Source organism: Pezoporus flaviventris, unplaced genomic scaffold (genome assembly GCF_033815535.1).
Source record: "Pezoporus flaviventris isolate CSIRO_AGI_PZ_B2104156 unplaced genomic scaffold, CSIRO_AGI_Pfla_v1 ptg000113l, whole genome shotgun sequence".
In the NCBI taxonomy this organism is placed as follows: domain Eukaryota; kingdom Metazoa; phylum Chordata; class Aves; order Psittaciformes; family Psittacidae; genus Pezoporus; species Pezoporus flaviventris.
In genome coordinates, this window is record NW_026892661.1 from 1585634 (window position 1) to 1609349 (window position 23716).

General features: G+C 47.0%; 1 protein-coding gene across 1 annotated transcript; it reads right to left on the reverse strand.

Annotated features, from left to right (window-relative positions):
• Positions 1-11580: 11580 nt before the first annotated feature.
• On the reverse strand, positions 11581-19244 carry ANKK1 (ankyrin repeat and kinase domain containing 1). Its single transcript, XM_061478020.1, has 8 exons — positions 18733-19244; positions 16480-16774; positions 15912-16063; positions 15045-15094; positions 14792-14947; positions 14420-14538; positions 13789-13834; positions 11581-13421 (listed from the first exon to the last, which is right to left on the reverse strand). Exons 1-8 carry the CDS (start codon positions 18918-18920, stop codon positions 12073-12075), a joined length of 2355 nt encoding a protein of 784 aa, XP_061334004.1. The 5' UTR covers positions 18921-19244; the 3' UTR covers positions 11581-12072.
• Positions 19245-23716: the final 4472 nt, after the last annotated feature.

Genomic DNA, 23716 nt, shown 5'->3' on the forward strand with positions numbered 1-23716 from the left:
GTTTAGCTGCAGAGGAATGGGTGGTGGTGTTAGTTATTGTCTGCCCACATCATAGTCTCACTGTGTCCCTGTGTCCAACTCTGGGAGTTGAAACCAGCCTTGTTCACATGCCAAGCTCATCAATATACCCATGTCTTCAAAAGCAAGAGATTTTGGAAAGATTTGGGTTATGATTAAGTATATTTATGAGCAACTAATTATAATGTATGTTGTTACTGCTCTGTTGTGAACACAGCCATTGTAGTGATAGTCCGATGACAACCTGCAAATATTTGTAGACCTGCTGACCCATGTAAAGTGCCTCTAACTTCAGCTCTGAATGGTCTTCCTCCTACCCTAAACCAGGGTCATCATACTAGGCTACTGCTCCAGAGGAAAACCCCTGCTCTTCACTCTTAATGCATTACCTTTCTGCATCAGGGTAGAAATTGTTCAAAGAATAAGATTACATGCCACAAAGGCAGAAAGCAAGAACATGCAGCCACCTCCTCAGCTCCTGCAGACATCAGGGGTGCCTGAAGATAAACTTGGCTGTACTTCAAGAGCCCCTCTGGCCAGAAATAAACAAAGGATGCAAAAGGGAGAACACCTGAGGAATTTGTCTGCCAGACCTTGCTTGATTTAGGCGTCAGTATCTTTGGAAATCTTCTAAAGGTCTAACTGGAGCCTTCGGGTTTCATATAGAAAATCTGGGTGACTTGCTATTAAATGAGCTGATCTTAGTAGCTTTAAACTCTTGGAAACCAGTCCACTTGCCTTCCTCATGCGATTTCCTCTTCCCTTGAGGAATGGCATTCTCTGTATCAAAGCTCACTTCAGACTGGTGCTCAGATAAATGCTTCACATTCCCATTGTTCTTAGTGTGGAGGGACACTTGATTGAGCCGGCTGCACCACAGAGGGTGCACTTTGTTTTCCACTTGAATACTTCTGTTTGAATCATAGAATACCAGGTTGGAAGGGGCCTCAAGGATCATCTAGTCCAATGTCTGGATACTCTGCACAAGCTAAGCTGAGCTAATGTATTGCATCCCTTCTTTCCTCACTGCCCTGCCTGGGGCCTAACGTGCAATCAGGGAGATGCAGTAGTAAGCACTGTAAAGCTGTTCTCAGGGTAAATGCAGTGCAAGCCAAGCTGAGCAGTTACAGTGCACTGCAGACCCTCAAGGGCAGCAAGGGGTCACACTGCTACCTTCATCTGGCAAGCTGATCACGTTAGATAAAAAGGCCAAAGCTGTACTGAGCTGGGGAAGGAATGTCACCTTCCGTCAGCATGCACTGCCATTCCCTTCTAAATTAAGAAAAGCTTTCCTGCTCGGATGCTAAGGTGGTTTTACTCTGCTGCTGCTGTATGGGTATGTTCCTCCAATAGGCTTAAGAAACACTCATTTAACTCAGTCCCTCAGCAATGTGAAGTGTTCTGGCACGCTGAGAGTCTTGTTAATACGATAATACCCTTGACAGCACTTCTTTACAAAGAGCCTCACCAGATTTTGGGCGAGTTCCCCCTTTTCTCTGGTTTTGCTTGTTTATTTTATGGTGGTGGTGGTTGCTCTTTTCCCCTGTTACTTTTGTAACTGTCTCGATGGATTCATGTGCTGTGACATTTTCCATCATTTACTCGAGTCTCTGGGGATGAGCCACAAACAGAACACAACCGTGCTCAGTCAAAAGGAGCAATGCATTGGCTAAATAAACCTTCTCAGCTCTCCTGGGAGAAAGCATGCTGGATGTGAGACAACAAATATTTCTTCAAAACAAAGGCAGGCCAGGCTCAGCAAAACCTTTTGGCAGCCTGGAGTCTTCTCCAAAAGGAAAAATTAATTCCCTGAGCTCCTTATAAGGATTAGTTGGAATTTTTTTCCTGCTTGGACCACGCAAAAGTTTGTCCAAAGAACAGCAATAAGATCTATCCTATGGTGATAAGAACACTCCTCTGCCTTACTAGGAACTAAGCCTGTGCTGAAGAGCAGTAGAAGTGGCATGGAATGAGTCCAGATATGCCCCAGACTTCAGTTCTGTCAAAGCTAAAATCTGTCAGCATCCATAGAGTTTCTCTCAGACGAAGCCTTGGGTGGCATGGTTTAATGTGAGGCATCCCTGCTCATGGCAGGGCGCTTGGAACTGGATGATCTTAAGGTCCTTTCCAACCCTAGCTATTCTGATTCCCTTTTCTAAAGTAATGGCACTGTACCACAGGATCAACAGCAGCAAATAAAGGCTCACTTTATCCTTTCTTGCAGCCAATTACTGTACCTCTTTATTGTTGATCCTGGCCTCAGCTTCCTCTCTGTAGTTTCTCCAGATGGAGGTTGAATCTTTACAGTGGTGTTTTCAACCAGTAACATTGTTTGGGTTTTGGTTTGTTGGGTTTTTTTTTGGTTTGTTTTTTTTTTGCGGGGGGGGGGGGGGGGGGGAGGGGGAGTTTGTTTTGTTTTCAATTCTGAACACAGCTACCACAGATCTCTAGGATGAAGAGTTAAGTCATGTTCTGTGGGGGCTGGCTGAGCTTTCTGTCCATTCTGATCTTTTATCTTCTTTATTTTCCAGTTTTCAAACTATTTTTTTTTCCCAACAGAAAGGAAGCACTTGTGCAACAAATAAATGGTAGCTTATTATAGCTGCATGCAAGTCGATTCACAAATCACCTCTTCACTGACTTGTACTCATGCAACTGGGTATATCATAAAGGGATATTCATATTTTGGAAAGAAAAAAAATTGTGAGGAGGTTTATTCCAGGAGTTCACACACATCCCCCTGAGTAAGTTGCATTAGACAGAAGAGAGTTATAATAAAATCAGAGTTAAGCTCTTCACACTGATCCCTTGTGCTTAACTTAAGCTAAGTTTAAACAGGTTAATTCATTAAAGAGTTACTGGGACACCCCCCCCCCCCCCAGCCTGGTAACCCATGCCCATAAACTCCAACTCCATTGGGTAAATCTGAGAGACTCACTCAAAGAAAAGCTACTGCATCGCATCCTTGTAAGAGCAGAGCAATTTGTTAACCGCAGCAATACTTAGTGACTCATAACAGCATCAGCAGTCTTTCTTGCTAACCAAACAGAACACAGCTTTTCAACACAGATACAATGAACAACTGCTTCTCTACATCATTACGTGATTAATTCTATTCCCACAGGATTTTATTCTATTTGTAAATCACCCATGGAGGAGAATTTGGCCCATGATCCACATCTTGGTAACATAAAAATGATAATGTTTTCTGTATTTCAGTTGGGTGGAACAGAGTTACTTTTAGGTTCAATTGTTTACATCTTTTTTTGAATTACAAGAAGGAAGATGTAGTTAAACTCTAAGTAACTTACTCCCCCCCCTCCAAGCTGTAATAAATGTGTAGCAGAATTAATTACCCTTGGAAGTAATGTCTGCAACTGATAACTTTGAAGGACAAGTTAGAGGAACGTGTTTCAGGGATTATTTCACGTGGAGGACAGGATACTACCCTTGGAGTTCTTTCCAACTGTATTAAAAACACTACTCTTGGTAGCACCAATCATTGCCAGAAAAAGAGCTATTTAATTCAAGTAAATACATCATGTTTGATTTCTTCTGTGTTTGAGTCAGCTAACCTGCTGGGCTACCAGCAACCCCCTGCTTCAGCAAGTTTGTTTTAGGCCTGAATTCAGCATAAACAGCAGGCAAGTTTGCTGGGCAAGGAGAGGCTGCAACCCAGACATGGGAGAAAGCATTAACAAGTTTTTTGCTCAGTGAAGTGGAAGATAGGCAGAGCTCTGCATGGAAGCAGTGCTGCAACAGCATCAGCCTGATGCAGGTCAAAAGAGGCAACCTCTGTAGAAAGAGCACAGGTATTTCTCTGGCTTTATTCACACTAGGCAGGCTTTCTCTAATGGGAGCACTCCCCCGGTGTTTCAGCCTTTCTAGGTTTTTAGGCCAGCTCCACTCAGAGGTGCAAAAGAAGGGGGGTCTCTCATGCAGGGTCTTTGCCTTGCATACAGCAAACATCCCAAGCCCAGCTCCATCATGGTATCTCCTCACCAGACAGCCTCCATGCTGTTGAACTCAGGCCTCTCTGGGGCTCTAACAATGTACTGTCAAGCTTTAAAAGCAGTCGTTGTTGGGCTGTGGCTTGGGTGTTGTTTCTGGTTGGTTTGTTTGGGTTTTTCTTTTTCTTCTCTTCCCAGAAAGGAGAAAAAGGGGTTATAGCTGGGCCAGTAGCAAGTTGCAGAAGAGAAGGGTTTCATGCTGTGCACTAAGTCAGAATAAAGGAAATTATAAACTGATGGCAAGATCAAAAAATATTAAACTTGCTGAAGATGAAATGCCTGTTAGGAGAAAAGAGCAAGCACTCCTTGGTAGCCAAACAGGCACTTGGTTCCATTACTCTGATGGAAATTCTCACACCTGCATGCAAGGACAGAACTGGGTGGAGAGATGCTTTCTGAAATGATGCATGGTCTTTATTTCAAAGGGAAAAGATGAAAATACTCCCTAAAGCTGGGGAGTAGCACAGGTAAGTGATGGATAGTCAGGAAAGAGAGCTGTTAGAGCAGGATTAATTCTGTCAGGCCATGAAAAACCTGTGAAGGAAGTAAGGCATGTCTTACACTGATGTCTAATACAGTACAGATCCTACAACCACCTCCTTGTAACAAAAAGAAACACATAGCATTCACTATTTCTTCTTACATTAAAATCACTGCCTCCTACATTCACATCATTGCTGTCAGAAACATCTTGATTCTCCACACTTAAGGGGGCATGGAAAAAACCAAGCATTTCTGCTAAAAATAGACTTTTTTCCCAAGCTGTACTTATTGAGATCTGTTTTCTCCAAAATGCAGGATTATTTCAGTTTAATCGCATATCTACATAGTTCTAGTACTGCCAAACAAACAAACTGTAGTCACTAGCAAGCAGGAGCTTCCCCCCCCCCTCCAGATTTGCCACTGCTGAGAGAAGACTGCTTAGATAAGCAAATACTGGAAACACACCCAGAAGAAAGTAGTGACTTCAAAAGGTTTCTCTTCTGAAAATCCAATGCTTTAGAAAACTTCAGGCAAAATGGTAGAACTGCTCACAGAACTGAATGCTGCTTAACATGAAGCTATTTGCATAGAAGCACGAGGCAGCATCACACAGAGACACAAAGTCTTTGAAGATTCCTTCATGTGATAAAGTCTGCTAAGCAACTCAGGGCAGTGAACGAAAAGATCAAGGCTCCAATGCATTTGGATCAGCTGAAAGATCTGAGGTCTTGCACCAGGGCAGAGACAGGACAAAAATTAAGGCATCTGAGTCTTAATGAAGGTAACTTTTAAAGACGAGAAGAGAGCAACAGACACAATAGAAAAGAAAAGCAGTGTGCATCTACAAGCAGACATGTGGGATCCCGAGCAGGGCATGCAATTTGAATGACTATATGCTATGACTGTATGATCTTACAACTAGATTCATACTGATAGATCATTCTGCAAGCGAGATGTGGCTGGGCATACAGGTAATACAGGGATGGATTCATGCCAAGAAGTGCATAGAACTCTTCAATTCTTTTCTGGAGCATCCACCTGCTGTCATTTAATTAATGCAGATGTATCTTACTAGGAGAAGGATTTTTCTTTCTCTCACCCACTTCCACTCTGGACCATTCTTCTACCAGGCTGTGAACTAAAACTGTATGATCTGAATGGCAAGAAACACCAAATTCCTTAGTCCTTACTTTGGAAAATAATCTCATACGTGACTTTTCCCCCCAGTTTTGTAGAGGGGATGATATTCTAGCAACAACTTCCCAATACCCTCCTCCAACTTGTCTCTTGGTGCATGCTAATTGTAAATGAAAATTAAGCCTCCTCAAGTGCTGTCTTCTGGAAGGAATTCAGACATTGCAAGGATGCAGAATCAGTGAGAGACAAGTCTGTTCTAGTGATCCCTCTTTGTCAATGACACACCACTTTGTTTATTCCTGGAATAAGCCTTATGACCAATCCTTCTATCCCTATGGCACTTGAGTCAAAAAGACCTTATAGGCCAGTTCTGGCCAGCCAGAGGTAATTCCAGGTGTGATATTGCTTTCATTTCAGATCAGAAAGATAACAGAGCACTGGCACTTTCCACTGAGCATTATTTTGAATCCCGTAGCGTTGAAACAAAAATATTTGATGGTTGATCAATGCAAAACAAAAGGAAACTGAAAGACTTCATTCAAAGATATTTTACTGTAAAGAGTTCCCCACAGAAGACCTAAACTTGTTACTGAAATGCCCACAAAGCATTTTGATCACGAGAAAATCAGCTGTCCCGCAAACAAGGTTTAATCAGAAATGCTATTGCTCCATGCTGCTCATGACAAATCCCCACTTGCTCACTTTTGCTTAGTTAGGTTGTAAATTTCTCAAGCAAAAAGTTGCTTATAGTTAGATACAGCACAAAGAAAGTAGACAGCAAATAGGAAATCAGTAACAGTCCTAGCTTTCATCCCTCTGGTAAGAAAGTGAGATGTGCTAAGACCATTCCTTGGTTCAGTTGGTATCTTTACTCTTTAATGAGTTTATTTGTGTGGTGTTTGTTGAGAACCATGTGTTAAAAGTCACACCCTGGCTGTTTCCCCATGGATCTCTTAGAGAGAAGCAGTGGAAATCAAACACAGACAGCTGGTTTGATATGCCCAAGTTACATGACAGTGAATTAACAGAGCGTGGGGTAGCTTCAGAAGGAGCTTACAGGAATCAGAGAAGTGGCACCTTCAACCCAATCAAAGGACAGTACCACAGCAATGTGAGAAGAACTCCAAACATCACAGTTGTTGTGTCCTCTTTTAAAAGCTAGGAAAAGCTGCTGTGATTAGAACATTGCTCTGTTCACACAAACAACTTTGGGTACCTTAAAGACATGATTTTTGAGAAGCATTAAGGGTCAAAAATCAGGTGTTTTGAAGAGCCTAAACAGCATAAGCAAGAAATAAGCTGTTTAGAAGACTTATGTCCTGTTACTGCTCCCTTCAAAAGGGACTCCTGACATATCCAGCCTTGGCTGTCGGCGTTGCCAGGTCTTGGTTAAGAACGTGATCGAATCATCAGTATATTTATCAGCAGGGACAAAAGATGGAAATGTATTTGAACAAGGAAAAGGGTGTGTGTGATGGAATGGAGAGCTGAGATTAATTTTAGAACTACCACGCTGTAAGTTGCACAGTCACAAGGCAGAGGCTGGAATTCCAGAGTTTGTAAAGATTCACTTAATTTCTATAGAAACTGAGCAGCAAACAGGTAATTTTCTCTACGAATTGCTTCTATCACCTCTGTAATGCTCTGCAAGAAGAATGTGTTTCGTTTGTGTCTTCTTAATCCCCTGTTATTTTCCTGATAAATTTAATTAAGCTCTTCTAAGAGAACATTCTATGACAAATGAGCTGAGGTTTGTTTCCCCGTCAGTGATGACGGAAATAAACTGTTGAGCTATGTGGCAACTGGAATAACTTCTTCTGTATATGTATTCCAAATGATATTAAGCACTGCAGACATTCACTTTCCCCAGCTAAATCAATACAACTGAGTTAAGATAAAGAGCTCTGCAGTAAAGGCCCGAGTGTTTGAAGCATGGCTTCCAACCAGTCCTTCCCTCCTCTATATGATGCCCACAGCTGCCATTTCTGGAACACCTCAAAAGCAGATTATCTCTGTGGAAATCGGGTAAATGCAGCAGCATCAAATGCGTCCATTTCTATGGAAATGAATCCAGAAGAATAACCTACTCTGCTGTGAAATGGGCACTAAGGATCCTCCCTAGATCACAGCACAGCTGAACACTGCTTCCTTGCGATAGCTTTTGCTTCCTGTGCTGGCACTCTTTGCAAAATACTATTATTCCAGGGAGGCCTCTTTTGAGCATCCTCTTTGTTTTGCTGGGGACTGGTTACCAAGCAACACACACTGCATTATCAATGGTCCAATAAAAGGTAACTTGAATGGGACACTTCTTAGTTTGGTTTTCTCTTTGTAAATTTTAAAGAGAAAATTTATTCTAGGCTAATTCCTTTTTTCTAATATCCTGCTCATTTCAGACAATCAGTTGACCCTCCTGGACAGAATTTATCAAATCACAAGGTTACCAGGGTCCAAATTTACACATATTATGTCTGAAGACAGATACTATAATTAACAGTTGTGTTACCATGCAAAGGAGCTCAAAACAGGCTGTCTCATGTGAAAACAGATATCCATGCTTCCCCCTGCCCCAGTTTTTCCATTTTAACCAAATAAGAATTGGGAACATCTGCCTTTGTTCCTGTCTGACAAGCAGCTGCGGAGACACTGACACAAGTAAAGCCAGAAGTGTTGCAAAAGCGCAGCCCTCAATGCTGAGTCCAGATTCCTGAAGACCTGTGCAACCCATTTCCTACATTTCAGCTACAGGGTTTCCAGAGCTGAACATAAACACCAAAAAGAAAAACCAAACCATCCTTCAGGAATAATTAAATCTTTAATGCCTGTCACTGCTCAGCATTTATAAAAGGTTCTGGTATCCTAAACACTTCAGCTTCACTTTGAGAAGAGGGAGAGGCAAGGAAAGATCACATGCCATTAGTTGATTTAAAGGTTGAACATAAAAAAGCCTACTGATACTCAAAAAACAATCCTTAATTTTCCGTATGATATCAGCGAGTTCCCCAACTGCTTTTCTATTACTCTACTCATCTACCACAAACACCATCACATGTAGGGACGCAGAGAGACCAGTAAAGAAGTGCATACGCTTGGATAAGGCACAGGGAAGTGAGATATGCTACTTTTAATTGTCATGTTTCTACAACTCGCTTGAAAGCGACAACTGTGATCAACACAGACAAGCTGGGAAACATGCACTGTGCACACCAGTAAGAAGTCAATCTTTCATGCCTCACTTCTCCCCCGGCTCCCATCTGGAAATAATGGGGAGTAAAGCGAACATAAACCATTCCTGTCACAAATTTGAGATCACACATTTAAAACAAACAAACAAACCCCAAACCACAAAACTCCTCCTGACCCTTACATCAGTTACTGCTGGGGTGTTGGGTTGTTACTTGGGCTGTTGGATTTTCTTATTTAAGACACTACTGGTACAGGGAGACCAGTATTCCTGCTGCCAGTCACATCCATCACATTGCAGGATTTCAAGCATCACTGCTAAGAAAAACATCTTCAAAGCGATATTGGAGTAAAAGTGTCACACCAAGGGAGAGCTACCTGTCTATGCCTCATACTTCTTTAATGTCATGCCTTTGACAGCTTAACAACAGCTGAACAGCTTTGGTCTCAGCCCAAGATTTCCAGGCTGTGTGAGTATGAGAAGTAATGACACTTTAGTTAGAGGCAAAGCTTCCAATTTCCTACAAATACTCATCTCTTTGAAGCTAAGCATGAGGAGCGCTGGTTCTGCAGCCCATGGCTCACAGCAGTGGCTGCATAGGTTTGAGTCTTGCCCTTCCCACTCCTGGTTCTAATGAGGCCTTTCCACCCCACATAGGAGGTACCAGCAGCAGCAGGTCGAGTTTAGGATCATCTTAATCTTTAACACAAAGCAAAACAAGCCTCACACGCCAGTGTTTCTCTGTAACTTGTTCCTTCTCTCTTTCGCCCCTGAATCCAGGTATGTGTTTTCTCCTGTTTGCCAATGCAATATAGTTAGACTTCCACATCACAATGTAGCTTAAGTCTCAGAGCATTTTAAACCTGATGCTCTGCTCTATCCTGATCAAGCAGCTACCAGCTTTTCCTCGACAATAAGCATTTTTCAGGGATCAAGCCTAGGAAAAGCCACTAAGCAGAACCTCCTCATACTAAATTGGTTCTAGTTGCTGGCCACAGCTGAAAAGGAACTCCCTTTTGTACTCCATTTACCCTTGTTCACATGAGGTAAAGAACCAGTGCGACATTTCTGAATGGCTAAAGCACTCAAGGAGACATTGGAATACCAGCAGAGCAAACAAGAACAGTTACTGATGTTCAGCAACAGGAGACACTCTTTAGCACAGTTATATTTCTTATCAGCACAAGCACAGCTACAGGAGCTTCAACTGCTCTCTGTTTAGACCTAGTAAGCCTATTTGTCTGGAGCTCACCAGTCTCTCACTGTAGGAAGCAAATTACATGCATGCATCATTGCTTTGGCTTGCTTGCTGGGACCTGAAATTCACTGCATGCATGAGTAGACTTCTGTTTCTTCATCGACAAAGGATAAAAAGCAACACTTGCTAAAGCAATGACTCCCAGCTAATAACGTCCATCAGGAAAGACACATCTTCCCCCCTGCAGAGCTCTGGATTATTCGCTTACAGCACAGCACCATTTCAGTTAGGATGATGAAAGAAAGGCACATTCTGGAAGCACTCAGCAAATCACAGTAGGAATGTAACAGGCTGCACAAAAGTGCTACTTACTGGAACAAAACAATCAAATCCATGAAGACTGTATGTTCTCCAGAAAAGCAGTCAAGCTCTAGAACATCTTCCTGATGGAGACCCAGAATTACTTCCCAGCACAGACATGACTTAAACCTTGACCTGAAAATAGCCCATTCTTCTGTATATCAACTGTTAAGTAATGACTTCTCTGGGGCTAGAAAGTCTCCTTTGCTCTCCAGCCAACAGACTGAGTAACCTATGTTACTACCTAACTTACTGCTGAGCAATTTTCCTGATTCTTCACTCCTAATAAACCACCACAAATAGGACCAGAGACAAAAATAGGATGCATTCCTCACAAAGCCTGTTCTACTCATCCACAGCAACATACACAGAAGAATATTTTCAGCAGGAAAAGACTGAATTTAAGGCATTTATTTCCACACACCTTTAGTGCTGTCTTCCAGGAAACCCCCATCTCACAGCAGACTACAGGAAAGCTCTTCGGGATTAGCCTTTAATCTAATCTCTACAGCTGACTTTTATAACCCCCACCCATCCATTTCCTCAGACTAATTACCTGCCAATGTTCCCAGCTGTTCACTGCTCTTAAAAAACCCACAAAGTTAAACACCCCCAAAACAACCCAAACCCAAACAAACGTCCTACAAAAAAAACCACCCCAAAAACAACCAGAAAAAAAAAACAAAACCCCACAAAAAAAAAAACAAAAAACCAAAAAAAAAAACCAAAAGGCCCCAAACCCCCCAAAATATAAACCAAACCCCCACATGGGTAGGAGGATTTGGGAAACTGCTTTTCTGAGTAGGAGCTATTTCGAGCAGTCTATGGAACTCCCACAGCAGCATTTTTTTGTTAATACTGGAGGTTATTGGTAGCCCTCATGGCAGGGAAAAGGATTCAGAACTGAATCCATGTTTTGGATTATCCTTAGAGCCGCCTTTCTAATGACAGCCTCAAGTGTTTAAAGTCTCAAGCATGAAGGCGGTCAGTAATAGGAATTCTTAGGAAACAAGCTCTTGGCTCTTTTCCTCTGAAGGGATGGAGTGGTATTATTCTGGAATTTCCATTCATTTAAATACATCCATTTAAATACACTCTACTAGTGATTTTTCTTCCTTCCTTGTTTTATTTTGTCTTTCAGAAACAAGATGTCAGAAAACCTGACACGGTGCTGTACCATATGCTGTCTATTTCCAGCAGCAGGTGAGAATCTCATGATTGAATTCCTACCTGTGCCAAGGCCATTTTACACCAATTTGCTCTGTAGGAAAACATAGAATAAAAGCAATAAAATCTGTGGAAGACTTGTACGTATGGATTGCTGTGCACAGTTTCAGCATTGCCCATGTGAAAAAGGAGTACATATAGCAATTTCCATCTCTGCACAGTATTAAAACAGAAAAGCACTGCCTAAAGCCATCATCACCAAGCCCAAATATTCTAGAAGCTTGGTCAGATTCTGGAAAATAATTTGTCAGCTCATTTCTGCAGACCCATTTTCTTTTATTCTTTTAGTGTTCATGATCATAAACTTTCCATTAAAAAAACTAAAAAAAAAAAGGAAACAAAAGAGGAAGGCAAAAAAGTATTTTCCTGTAATCACCAAGTGACAAGATATGATAGTTTAAATCATAGCAATTGATATTGGAAACTTCAAGTCATAAATGCCAGACTTGATGCATCTACAAATCTGTCCTTCCTGAAACAATTTTGGGTCTTGAAATCTTAGCATAATTCACCAGAGTCCTATTCCCTGATTTATTCATCAACGACTCCTTGCCTTGAAGCAGCGTAATGATGTTTTCTCTCTGATGCCTAACTGCCAACTGGAGGGCTGTACAACCAGTGATATCTTCCACGTCAAGCAGAGCACCGGCCTTAATCAAGGTCTTTATAATGGCCATATTGCCCTTGAGAACAGCAAGGTGCAAGGGTGTCCAACCCACTTTGTTCTTAGCATTAACATCTGCCTTGCACTCCAGAAGATTGATGACAGTCAAAAAGGAGCCCCTCTGGACTGCAAAATGGAGGGGGGTCCACTCTGACTTCTCAGCAATGTTGGGATCTGCCCCACATCTCAATAGCTCACAGACTGCTGGCTCATCACTGTAGCGAGTGGCCAAGTGAAGCGGTGTCCAGTCCATGCTTCCTTTGGCATTCAGTTTGGCGTGGCTATCCTTTAGCAGGTGGATGATTTCAATGTGTCCTTTGAAAGAAGCCAGGTGCAGGGGAGTCCAGCCTTTGTCTGTCCTTAGCTCCACATTAGCTCCGTATTTGATGAGTTTCTCACAGATGAGATACTTCCCCCTCACCACAGCCAGGTGCAGGGCACTGTAATGATTTTGATCCAGGCTGTTGACAGAGGTCCCATTCTTCAGCAAATAGTGGACTACCCTGAATTTCCCTCTCTCCACAGCAACGTGAAGCGGGGTTCTATGGTTCTTCTGCTTCTTCTCCAGGTCTGCTCCTTGACTGGCCAGCAGTTTCACCAAGCTGAAATGTCCAAAGCAAGCTGCCACATGGAGGGCAGTTTTGCCATCAGCCTCCTGGGTGTTGGAGTCAGCCTGGCGAGACAGCAGTACTCGGGCCACATTCTCAAAGTTGTTCTGTGATGCCAAGTGCAGAGGGGTCCATCCATCGTGCTCTTGAGCATTTACCTGCGCCTGGTGGTCCAACAAGAGGCGTACAATTCTGTCGTCCCCATTCTGAGCAGCAAAGTGAAGAGGTGTCCAACCATCTTCATCAGGCATATTGATGTCTGCACCGTGCTCTATTAGAATTGAGCAGATCTCTGGCAACCTCTTCTGAACAGCCATAATGAGTGGGGTGTAGCCGCAAACCACCCGGCTGTTCACATTGGCTTTACAGCTCAGGAGAAACTTCACCTTTTCCACATTTTCCTGGATCACCATGAGGTGAAGTAGTGTGAGGCCATTTTCATTGACTCTGCAGATTTCCTCAGACAGGATGTCCTCTGGGCTTTCAATCTCACTGTAAGAAGGTGGGATATGGACCTCCTGATTGTCAGTGTCTAGGGGGAGGGGAAACAAAACAGGAGAAAGAGAGTAAGACCAAGTGAAATAGCTTGGTGTGCACACAATGGGAGGGAGAGCATGTGAGTCTTCATAGTATGAAATGAAATAAAAGTCATTTTAGAGATAGAGAATATGAAATGAGGCAAGATTGCTACATGCAGTCTCTCAGAAAGCAGCGAGACATTTGGCTTCTCCCTCATGGGAACTATATCTGCTGGTTTGTGTATAGTTCATTTTCCTTATCTTAAAAAGAAAGGTAACTCACATAGGAAACTTCCCTTAGTCACATCCTTATCACTGGAGGGTGACAAAATAGGCTTCACCTGCTTTATTTTTGAACTATAAAGGAAGTCTCATACATACCTCCACTCCTGGTGTCTTGGGGGAAGGTGAATTCTTCTTTGTCACTCTCATTTTCATGAAGGAGAAAAGAAAAAGCCATAAACCAAAGCTGTTTATTTGCATTCTACAATGTTTGAACATAGTTCTTCTTTGCTCCTGCTCTAGAATTTTGTATTATCATTCCAGGGGTTTTATCCAATGCCGTTATCACATCCAAAACTCAGCACAGCAAATCATGACACTAACAGGAATGTGGGAGCCTGAAAATCATCACTGGATATCAATGAGGTTTTCCTCTTACTTATTTGCTCCCAAACATACATATATTCTACATCCTCACTGCAGCGTGTGCACACAACATCATCCAAGTTAGTCATTTTCTTTGTTGCACAGAAACCACCCCACCTCCTCAACCCTCTATACTCTGGCATCTTGTCTCTTGCTGACTATACAACTAGGCAAAACCTCAAAACAGCAGTAGTTCACACCTGCTACTTCACTCTGTGTGCCTAGAAGTCAGCTGCATAATTACACTCTAGTAGCTGGGTTAAAATAGTTCCTATCCTGAAACCTGATTTTTTTGTCTTAGCCAGAGAAACACAGGGGAGAACTCAGCGGCATTTCCTGAGTGGCACAGGGAAGCCTTCCTTACCTGCTGGTTCCTGGAGATGGCAGGCTTGTGGGACATCTTCCTAACAAGGCGCTCGTTCTCTGGATCTACTACAAGGCTTTGTATCAATGACAGCAGCATGTCTGTTTCTACAGGGATATCTACCAGAGCAGAAACACTGTTAATTGTGCAGACTACCCAGACATTCAGATCCCAGTCAGGACCCAAGGCTGTGGAAGTCTTCCACATAGCCTCCACATGGGGAGGAAGGAGAGAAAGAGGATGTGTTGACAGCAAATAGGTACCAAGCATTTCCAAGACCACAGGCAATTTAACTGCCACAGAGTTATATGGGAGTTTATCCCCCACTTGTTAATCCATGTAGCTGAGCCCTGGCTAACATACATCACCTACCTGTAAAGCTTGGCCTTTGCTTAGGGTCTTGGTCCCAACACCTCTTCATCAAGTCAACCATCTGCTGGCATTCCCCTGGCCAGTCATCGCTGATGGGCTCTAGGCAGGGCCTCTTCCCTGCTGCAACCTTTACTATAATGGCCATCATGTTGGCTCCTGTAAAAGAGCAACGTGCACTGGGCTTTTTCTCTGTGAAGATGGTTGTAATAAACATTTAATAAGTGCAGAGCATGTAAGAAGTGTTCATATTTACCTGCATAAGGTTTCTTCTGCATAAGAACCTCCCAAATGACAATTCCAAAGCTGCAGGCAATGAGAGATGATGAGCAGTAGCTCCCATATGTACACAAATATAAAGTTCACTTTTTATTTTTATCTTCCTGAGAAATGGGAAAACTAGGAAACTTCTGGATGGAAGAATTTCATCCCCACACCAAAAGAACTTATGAATCATTACATACATCTCTGATGCCCCAGCAAAAGTGTTGGTGTAGTGGAGGAGTGACTTAGAGCATTTCCTGTGAAAGTCAGGCTCCTGAAGCCTTTTTTTCCACTGTACCACACTGAGTGTTTGAGCTCTTGACTAATGCAAGTTCATGTGTCCACACAAACCCTCCTTTGTTTCTTGTCTTGGGTTACAGTGTAGTGTAGTGACTAAGGAGCTGATGAATTTCCAGAACACAGATATGCATAAATACGTGGAAGTGGGCTGCAAAACACTTTGGCCCAAAGGAGAAAAGTAAACTTGAAATCTTTTCTGCACCTGTTACTGACCAAAATGAAGCTGAATACCAAAGTGGACAAGCAATATCACACTTCTTTTAAAAGCAAAAGTAATCTGAGCAGCCACTACTGTTTGTTCTGTGCTCTAATCTTACTCCTTTTCCATAGAAACTTCTACAACCTAACAGGGTATGATGATTTCATTCCTCCTTACTCTCCACCACTGAGGCTGGAGTGCCACATGGCACTCCCAGTGTGTTCCCTACCAAGGACATGATGCAAAGCAGAGAGCCAAGATATGAGCAAACAAAATGAGGCAATGTGCCAATCTCTCTTGCTCTGTGTAAGAGTTAGGTGCCAACCCTGGGTGACCTCTGAACAGCGAGGCAGCCCTTACCTGTATACATCATATTTGATTCCTGGTGGCTTGCTGTTCTGGAGGAACATTTCGGGGGGGATGTAGCTCAAAGTGCCTCTCAAAGCAGAGCTTTCAATATATTGCATTCGGCTCGACTGCTCCATCCATTTTGATAGCCCAAAGTCTGAGATCTGCAAGCAGATAAAAAATGAGAGCCTTCCCTCTAATGCTCACAGTCTCATACTCCTTGTATTAGCTGATGTATACCTCCATCCTTTGTGATCAGGGATTTGAGGAGCTACCTAGCAGCTGAAACTTACTAAACCCTTATAAAACTGGAATCAGCCCTTTCCTCTGAGTGCAGCAGATCACCATTCCCTCCTCAGTTGGAGCTTTAAGTTCCCAGTTCTGGCACAGGCTGTCTGTATGGTCTTGAGAATACTCTGTAATTTGTTTACCAGCTACTTCTTATAAGCCCCACTGGTCAATCTTTCATTGAGCATTCCTGAAGAACCTAACTTAGCAAGATTCTGGACTCATTTGTCAAAAATAACCTTTCTATTATTTGAGAGATAACCTGTCCCTACAAACACAGCATAGGTCATACCTTGACGTGCATATTCCCATCTAGGAGAATATTCCCTGGTTTTAGATCTAAGTGCAGCAAAGGAGGCGTCATGCTATGCAGGAAATTCATAGCCAAGCCCATCTCATGAATAACCCGGAATTTGAGCTGCCACGACATTTTGTGAGTGGGAAGAATCTTCTCCAAGGACCCTCTTGCCATATATTCCATCACTATCCCTAAGGGGCTCCTGCAGACCCCATAGATAGTGACAATGTGCTGGAATTTGATCTTCTCCATCTTTGTTGCCTCTTCCATTAGACAGTTCATACTGGTCCTGGAAAAGTAAAAAATAGGTTTAAAAAAAGTGGTACTAAGAAATGGTATCAGTGCATTCACAGGCTAAGTTGCTGTACAGTAGTTTATGATATCCAGTCTTTCCAAACAACCCTGCCTACCCCAAAAAGGTTCATTCCTATTTTCCCCTTGAATTGGTGATTATGCAATCACATAATGATCTTTTGCAGACTAAAATCTAACATAAAAGGGTGTTATGACTTTTCAGAACGAGCCAAGGACTGCTGGGGCAACTTCACTCACTGGGCTCCTAGAGAAAGACCACAACTTCCATGTTAGTCCAGCTCCTGGAAGACCTTCAGTGACCACAGAAAGCCTTATCCGCTGCAGTGAAATTCCCAAGTGATGCTTCCCTGAAAGCATGATGTCAGGAGCAAGCACAGCACAGTGACCCGTGCCTTTTCCATACACCACACGTCTACAAGGTAGCTGCGGTGATAGCCTGCACACTACTTGCAGGCAGCCAGGATTCAATGACACACTAACCTGCTGAGCTTGAATATATAGAGGCTTGCACAGCCAGAGGGCATGCCCTGGCCATTCCTATTCCTATGCCCACCTGCAGCTTTCTGTCTGTGAGCATGATCAATCTGGTCCCAGAGGGAGTCTAAACGTGTTTGTCCATCATTGCCAGCCTTGGCAGGCTTGCTTCACTAAATCTTTACATTCCCCAACCTGCTGAACAAGTTGCAGTGCCCAGAGCGTGCTGACAGCAGCCAAGCAGTAAAGTGCCAGAATTCATTCAAAAAGCACACCATGGGAACGCATCTGAGCCTGCAACAACATTACACCAGGCTCCTAATAGCTTTAAACATAGTTCAGTTAAGCAAATCCTTCTGCCAGACTTCCTCTAGCAGGCTCCCCATGGTAAGATGTATACCTCTGTAGGGAGGAAGCTCAGGTATTGTCTTTCCCACTGTGGGAGAAGGGTTTAACACAAGAGACAGTTGCAAGTCTCCCAGCCCAGGAAAAGGGTGGGTGTGGAGGAAGAAGTACCAAAACACATTGCTTTTACAAGCCCACAGAGAGGAGTGCTAGGCACTTTTAAAAGCTCCTCTGAAACCTTTTCCCCCTTTGCCCCTCTTCCCAGACAACTGTGCTGCTGTGCCTTGTTTTGTCTTCCAAACCACTGAGTGGTCTGGGAGCTTTCAGTCTTCATTCTGGGTCTTGTACTTAGTGCTGATGGAGAAACCGGAACCTTTCTGTAATGCACTTGAGACAGCTCGTGACAGATTCATACACCATGCACTCAAAGATGCTCTCTGTGGGTATGTGTGCATTGGGCAAACCATGCACTGAAGGTCTGCCTCTCTCAAATGTGGAAAACTTCTAAAGCCAACAGAAACAGGTGCTGAGAAATCCACCCAGATGCACAGGACAACAGGACTAATGCTGGCCCTTTGTACAAGAAAAGAAGGATATGGACAGATGAGAGACAGAGCAAAAAGTAAACTGAAGGTGCAGGTGCACCACCAGGAGAAAGAGCATGTCTGGATGGTAAGGCAAGTGAGGGAGCTCATCAAACTCAACTGGAAATTCTCTGTCCCTCAGCTTTAGATCTTGTTATTTTTATGACTAATTTAGCTTGATAGATACCCATTCGTCCCTATGTCCAGCAAAAGCTTCAAATAAGTTATCAGGCTGCTTTTAGCCACATGCCCATGTTAAGTTTAAAATGCCTACTTCAGCCTCCAGATTTCGTTGCTCTGAATAAGTGCTCCTTTCCCACTTGAACATGCACATACACACGTAAGAGAAAGACAGAAACAAATTACTAGATCACCAGTGTTTTTTCCACTCCCTTTGGCCACCAAAAGTTTGACTTCCCAGGGAGAAGCAGCCATGCGAAGATTCCCTTCAAAGCTTTAGCACCAAAACACCGTGTATGGCTCTAACAGACAGTTTGAGCTGCTGAGCTAGAAGAGACCGCACAGTTACCTCTCCACGCTGGAGTCCTGCAGCAGGTACGGAGAGCATTTCAGGGCATAAACTGTTCTCCACTTCTTGTGCTTGACTTGGTACACGTGCCCAAAGCCTCCGCTGGCCACTTTAACCCAGTCTTCTTCAAAATCCGCCTTGTTAAAGACAGTTAAGCTGCCCAGTTGCCGGTCTTTCTCTGGAGTCATGGCAGAAAAGGCAGCCTGGCTGTCTGCCTCCTGCTAAGCAGGATCAGAGAAGAATGAAGGAGCTCTTCCTACTTCTGACTTGCAGAGGGAGGTAGGGAGTTACCTGAGATGAGCCATGTTACCTACTGCCAAGAGGCGGATCCTAAGCGTCGCTCCCATTTGGTATGCAGAGGAGCACCATTGCTTAGTTCCAGGCACTCAGCCAGGCTGCTGCGCAGAGCTTGGCCAGCCTGGGTGTATGTCTAGGTTTCCATAAGGCTACCCTTCTCCCTCTGACTGAGCACCGCATGGGCAAGTGCTGAAGGAGTGCAAAGTGGAAAATGGTGCAGTGCAACAACCCTTTAGCATGATGGATGGGATTAGATGGGATTTAGATGGGATCCCTCGCCCGAGGCATCAGTATACACTGGGTGAAAGCAAGGAAGACTGAGAGCTAAAGGGAAGGAAGGTCTTACAGAGAGAGAGAAATCCACAAGGCTCCTGTGCAGCACCGCACAGGTGACCTGGATGAAGAAGAAAAGTGGAAAAAACTCCAGGAAGAGCAGAGAAGTCCCCAGAACTGCATGTGGGGAATGAACGTGAGGAAATAGAGCAAAGATGGTGAGCCAGAGTGGTTTCCTCAGGAATAAATTGTGCATCAATGCCCGTAAGGAGCATGCGAATAAACAAGAGTGTACTGAAGAGCAGGTCTAAGCAGTTTAACCGTGTGACTGCTAGTAACAGCAAACACGCTTTGAGTTCCTTTATGCCTTCACTCCCCAGATGTAAAACAACATAGTTCAATGACACTCGTCTGGGTCTTGTGCATGTACATCCTTAATGCCTTAGCACAGAAACCAGCTCTGTAGGTAAGTCAAAGTCAGCTACAACGTGGTGCTGGATTCCTTAGCGCTGCTGCAATACAAGTAATGACAGTTAGTGTTTCTGAAGGGCGCTTGCCATCGAGCCTGGACGTGGAATTTTTAGCTGTGTATGAGAGCTGAAGGGATTCTTGGAGGCAGACTGATGCAGGAGGAAGCGCGAGCCGCCTCTGCCTTGCCTTAGACGGGAGGCGCTGCCCATCCCGGCAGCGGCGAGGGAAGGAAACAGCCCCCGAGGATCCCCCGCCCACCCGCAAGGGGGCGCAAGAGCTCGGAGGCCGCGAGGGGGGGGGGGGGGGGGGGAGCGGGGACACGAGCCGAGCGCGTGCTGCAGCCCCCGAGGTTCCCGCCCGCCCGCGCGGCGGCGGTCACGAGCCAATTGCCTACAACGGGGGCACGCGACGGGCTCGTGCCCCCCTCACCTCAGGGGCGCCTCGCGGGTGGGCGGGAAGAGCGAGGGCGCGCATTTACCTCAGGGGGCTGAGGGGGCGTCTGAGGCAGACGGGAGCGGGACCCGCCGGGGGACGGGACGGGAGCCGGTGCCGCCGGGGAAAGGGTAGTGATCGCCTCGGGATGGGAGGGAATCGGTGCCGTCGTCTTGGTGGGGAGGGGTCTGTGATTGCCTCGGGATAGAGGGGAGCCGGTGCCGTCGTCTTGGTGGGGAGGGGTCTGTAATTGCCTCAGGATAGATGGGAGCCGGTGCCGTCGTGTTGGGGGGGAAGGGTCTGTAACTGCCTCAGGATAGATGGGAGCCGGTGCCGTCGTGTTGGGGGGGAATGGTCTGTAATTGCCTCAAGCCGACAGGGAACTGGTGCAGTAGCTGGGGCTGGGGGGGGATCGCTGTTGTCTCCTTGAAGGGGGGGCTCAGTAATTGCCTCAGGGAGGGGGAGAGTCTGTGCCTTCTGGGAAGGGTTTGTAATCGCCTCGGGATGGGAGGGAGCCGGCATCGTCGCCTTGGTGGGGACGGGTCTGTAATTGCCTCAAGGAGGGAGGGAGTTTGTGCTTACGGGGAAGGGACCGTAACCGCTTGGGGAGGGCGGGAAGGAATCGGTGCCGTCGAGGAAGGGTCCGTAATTGCCGCAGGCCGGGAGGGAGCCAGTACCGCCGCCTTAGGGGAAAGGGTTCGTACTTGCCTCAGGGCGGGGGGAAGTCTGTGCCTTCGGGGAAGGATCTGTAATTGCCTCGGGGCGGGAAGGGGTCGGTGCCGTCGCCTTGGTGGGGAAGGGTCCGTAATTGCCTCAAGGAGGGGAGGAGTCTGTGCTTTCAGGGAAGGGTCTGTAATCGCTTGGGGAGGGCGGGAAGGAATCGGTGCCGTCGAGGAAGGGTCTGTAATTGCCTCAGGGCCGGGGGGGGGTTGTGAGTCTGTGCCTTCGGGGAAGGATCTGTAATTGCCTCGGGACGGGAAGGGGTTGGTGCCGTCGCCTTGGTGGGGAAGGGTCTGTAATTGCCTCGGGGCGGGTGGGAAGCGGTGTTGTCAGGGAAGGGTCCGCGTCCGCCCCGGCGCGGGCTGGCGGCGGTCGGGTCCCGCCGGCCGGGCTGGGCTGTGCGCCTTCCCGGGAGGCGCGCGCAGGCATCGCTGCAGGGGGTGCAGCAGGACCACGGAGGATCCAGTCTCCGCCTGGAGCGGCCCGGAGCAGCAGAGAGCTCTTCACCCTCGTCCCTGCAGGGAGCCCCGGAGCACCCATCCCGTGAGAGGAGCTGATAGGTGAGCGTTTACCGGGTGGGAGGTGGGGGGGGCGGGGGGCAGAGGGAGGGGAGTCGGGAGTAGGTGTGGGAGGACGGCGGGGCCGGTGGTGCTGGGGACAGTTCCCACGGGGCCGGGCGGGGCTGTGGGGAGCTCCCGGTCCCTTTCGTCCCTGACCGCGCTCTCCTGCCTTCGCACCGGTCTCCGGAGCAGACAGAGGCGGCGTCCGTCGTGTGGCAGTGATAGGCAAGAGCGCCTTCAGCCCAGGACCCTGAAGAGGAGCGGAGAGGGGAAGCCCGGGAGACTGAAGAGGAGCGGAGAGGGGAAGCCCGGGAGACTGAAGAGGAGCGGAGAGGGGAAGCCCGGGAGGCTGAAGAGGAGGAAAGTGAAAGGCACTCTGGGCACAGGGACCTCCTTGTCACGGGGGCTGGGGTCACACAAGGGCGTCAGTGGCACCTTTGGGGTGCCCTGGCTGGCTTTGAGCTGGGTGCCCTCCTTGTCACCAGGGTTGGGGTCTTTGCTTTTGCCATGTTGCTCCGTGGGTGGGTAGCCTTCCCGGAGAGAGGGGCAACCTTGTAAGCAGGGGGAGAGCCACCATCTCCGCAGCCTGGGGTGGGGGGAAGAGGAGCTCCTGAATATGGGGCGTTGTGCTGCAGCCGGGTTAGCCAGCCCGTAACTCGGGCTCCGTGGGGCTTGTTGGGAGTGCTGAGCTGAGGGGGACCGCCCTGTAAGAAGGGCTGTGTGTGGCCCCTCTGCTGGGCGGGAGGTGTAGGGAGGGACCCCTTTAATCAAATGGGTGTTTCTGTCCCTGACCTTTCAGAGGCACGGGGCTGAGATGTGTGGTTGGGCGTGCCCTGCCCTGGGCTTCTTTCTCTCTGCTCTCAGTACCTGGGGCAGTTTAGGAGGGTGGACACTAGTGGGGAAGGTGGGAGGCTGGGGCGAACCTGTCTGGGACCTTCCTCTGAGGTTGATGTCCCTCACTCCCCCGGGCGGGGGACCTGGTTTTTGCTTGAGCCCTCACTTCCTTGGCAGCCGTCCCAGGACAAGAACATTGTGTGGAACGGTGCCAGTGAGCACCACGGGTGAGCTAGACGAGGGGCGGTGTGCTGAACACAAGAGCGCTGCCAACACCTTTGACTGGCGGTGCGCTGCGTGATCTCCCTGTAAACACGGCTGGAGTCTTTGGCCTTTTGCCACGATGCCCCACGGTTTGGCTGCCCAGAGAGCGTGGCAACCCTGTAAGGAGGGTGAGAGCCACCGTCCCCGCACCTGAGGGGGAAATGGAGCTCTCTGGACCCCTAGGCCACCCTGTAAGCAGGGGAGGGCCGTTTCCCTGCCCCAGCAGCTTTCTGCCCGCTGGTGGCCTACCCAGCGTGACCCCCTGTTGTCAGGGCGTGTCACAGCGTTTTCCCCTTGGCGTGTTGAAGCTCTCCGGCTTCCACGCAGCCCCGGGCCCGGTCCGAGGCTCTCCTCTCCTGCTCGCAAGTAGGGTGACTCCCCAGGCATTGGCTGCACGGAGCCCACGCTCCCTTTGTGGAACTTCTTTCCTTGTTTGTGTCTGCGATTGCGTGCGTGTCTTTGCGTGCGTGTGCATGAGCAGGAGAATGAGCTTGTTTAGGCCCTTGTTAAAATAACTGCAGCGTACTTAGCCTGAACTTCCCGGGAGAGCCGGGCTCTGTGCAGTAACAGGGGGCCCCCCTCTGAGTCCGTGAGCGGAGGGACGGTCTGGACTCGCCCCTTCTTTCCAAGGACGGCACCAAGCCGCTTAGTCGTGGTGCGGGCAATGCGACCCGCCTGCAGTCAGGACCTGGGTCTCTGCCTGCGTGGCTGCCTGTCCCGCTGGTGACCCGCCAGCGTGACCCCCTGTTGTCAGGGCGTGTCACAGCATTTGCCCCTTGGCGTGTTGAAGCTCTCGGGCTTCCACGCACAGCCACAATAATCGGTGGAGCCCTCTGTCCCCTGGAGCAGCCCCAGCTAGCTTTAAGCAGGGCTTGGGACGCTGTTTTAGCCAGCCCACAGGAACGAACCCTCCCTCGCCCTTCAGAGGGCGCAGGCCCACCTTTGGCTGGGCTGACCTCCCCCTGCTTGGGGTCGAGGTCGCTCGCTGGGCTCCTGCAGAAGTACAAGATGATGATGGTGACGATGATGAAGATGTGCTGCAGCCACGAGGCCCGCCCGTAACTCGGGCGCAGGTCGGAGCCTCAGGCTCCGTGGGGCTTGTTGGGAGCGCTGAGGTGAGGGGAGCCACCCTG

Excerpts from the sequence above, each read along its gene's own strand:
- ANKK1 (XM_061478020.1), bottom strand. The coding sequence starts at position 18,920 with ATGACTCCAGAGAAAGACCGGCAACTGGGCAGCTTAACTGTCTTTAAC. Across the intron at positions 15,095-15,911 it reads ATCAAATATGATGTATACAG|CTTTGGAATTGTCATTTGGG; the intron begins GTAAGGGCTGCC and ends CATTGCCTGCAG. Across the intron at positions 14,539-14,791 it reads GCAAAGGCCAAGCTTTACAG|ATATCCCTGTAGAAACAGAC; the intron begins GTAGGTGATGTA and ends CTGCTCTGGTAG.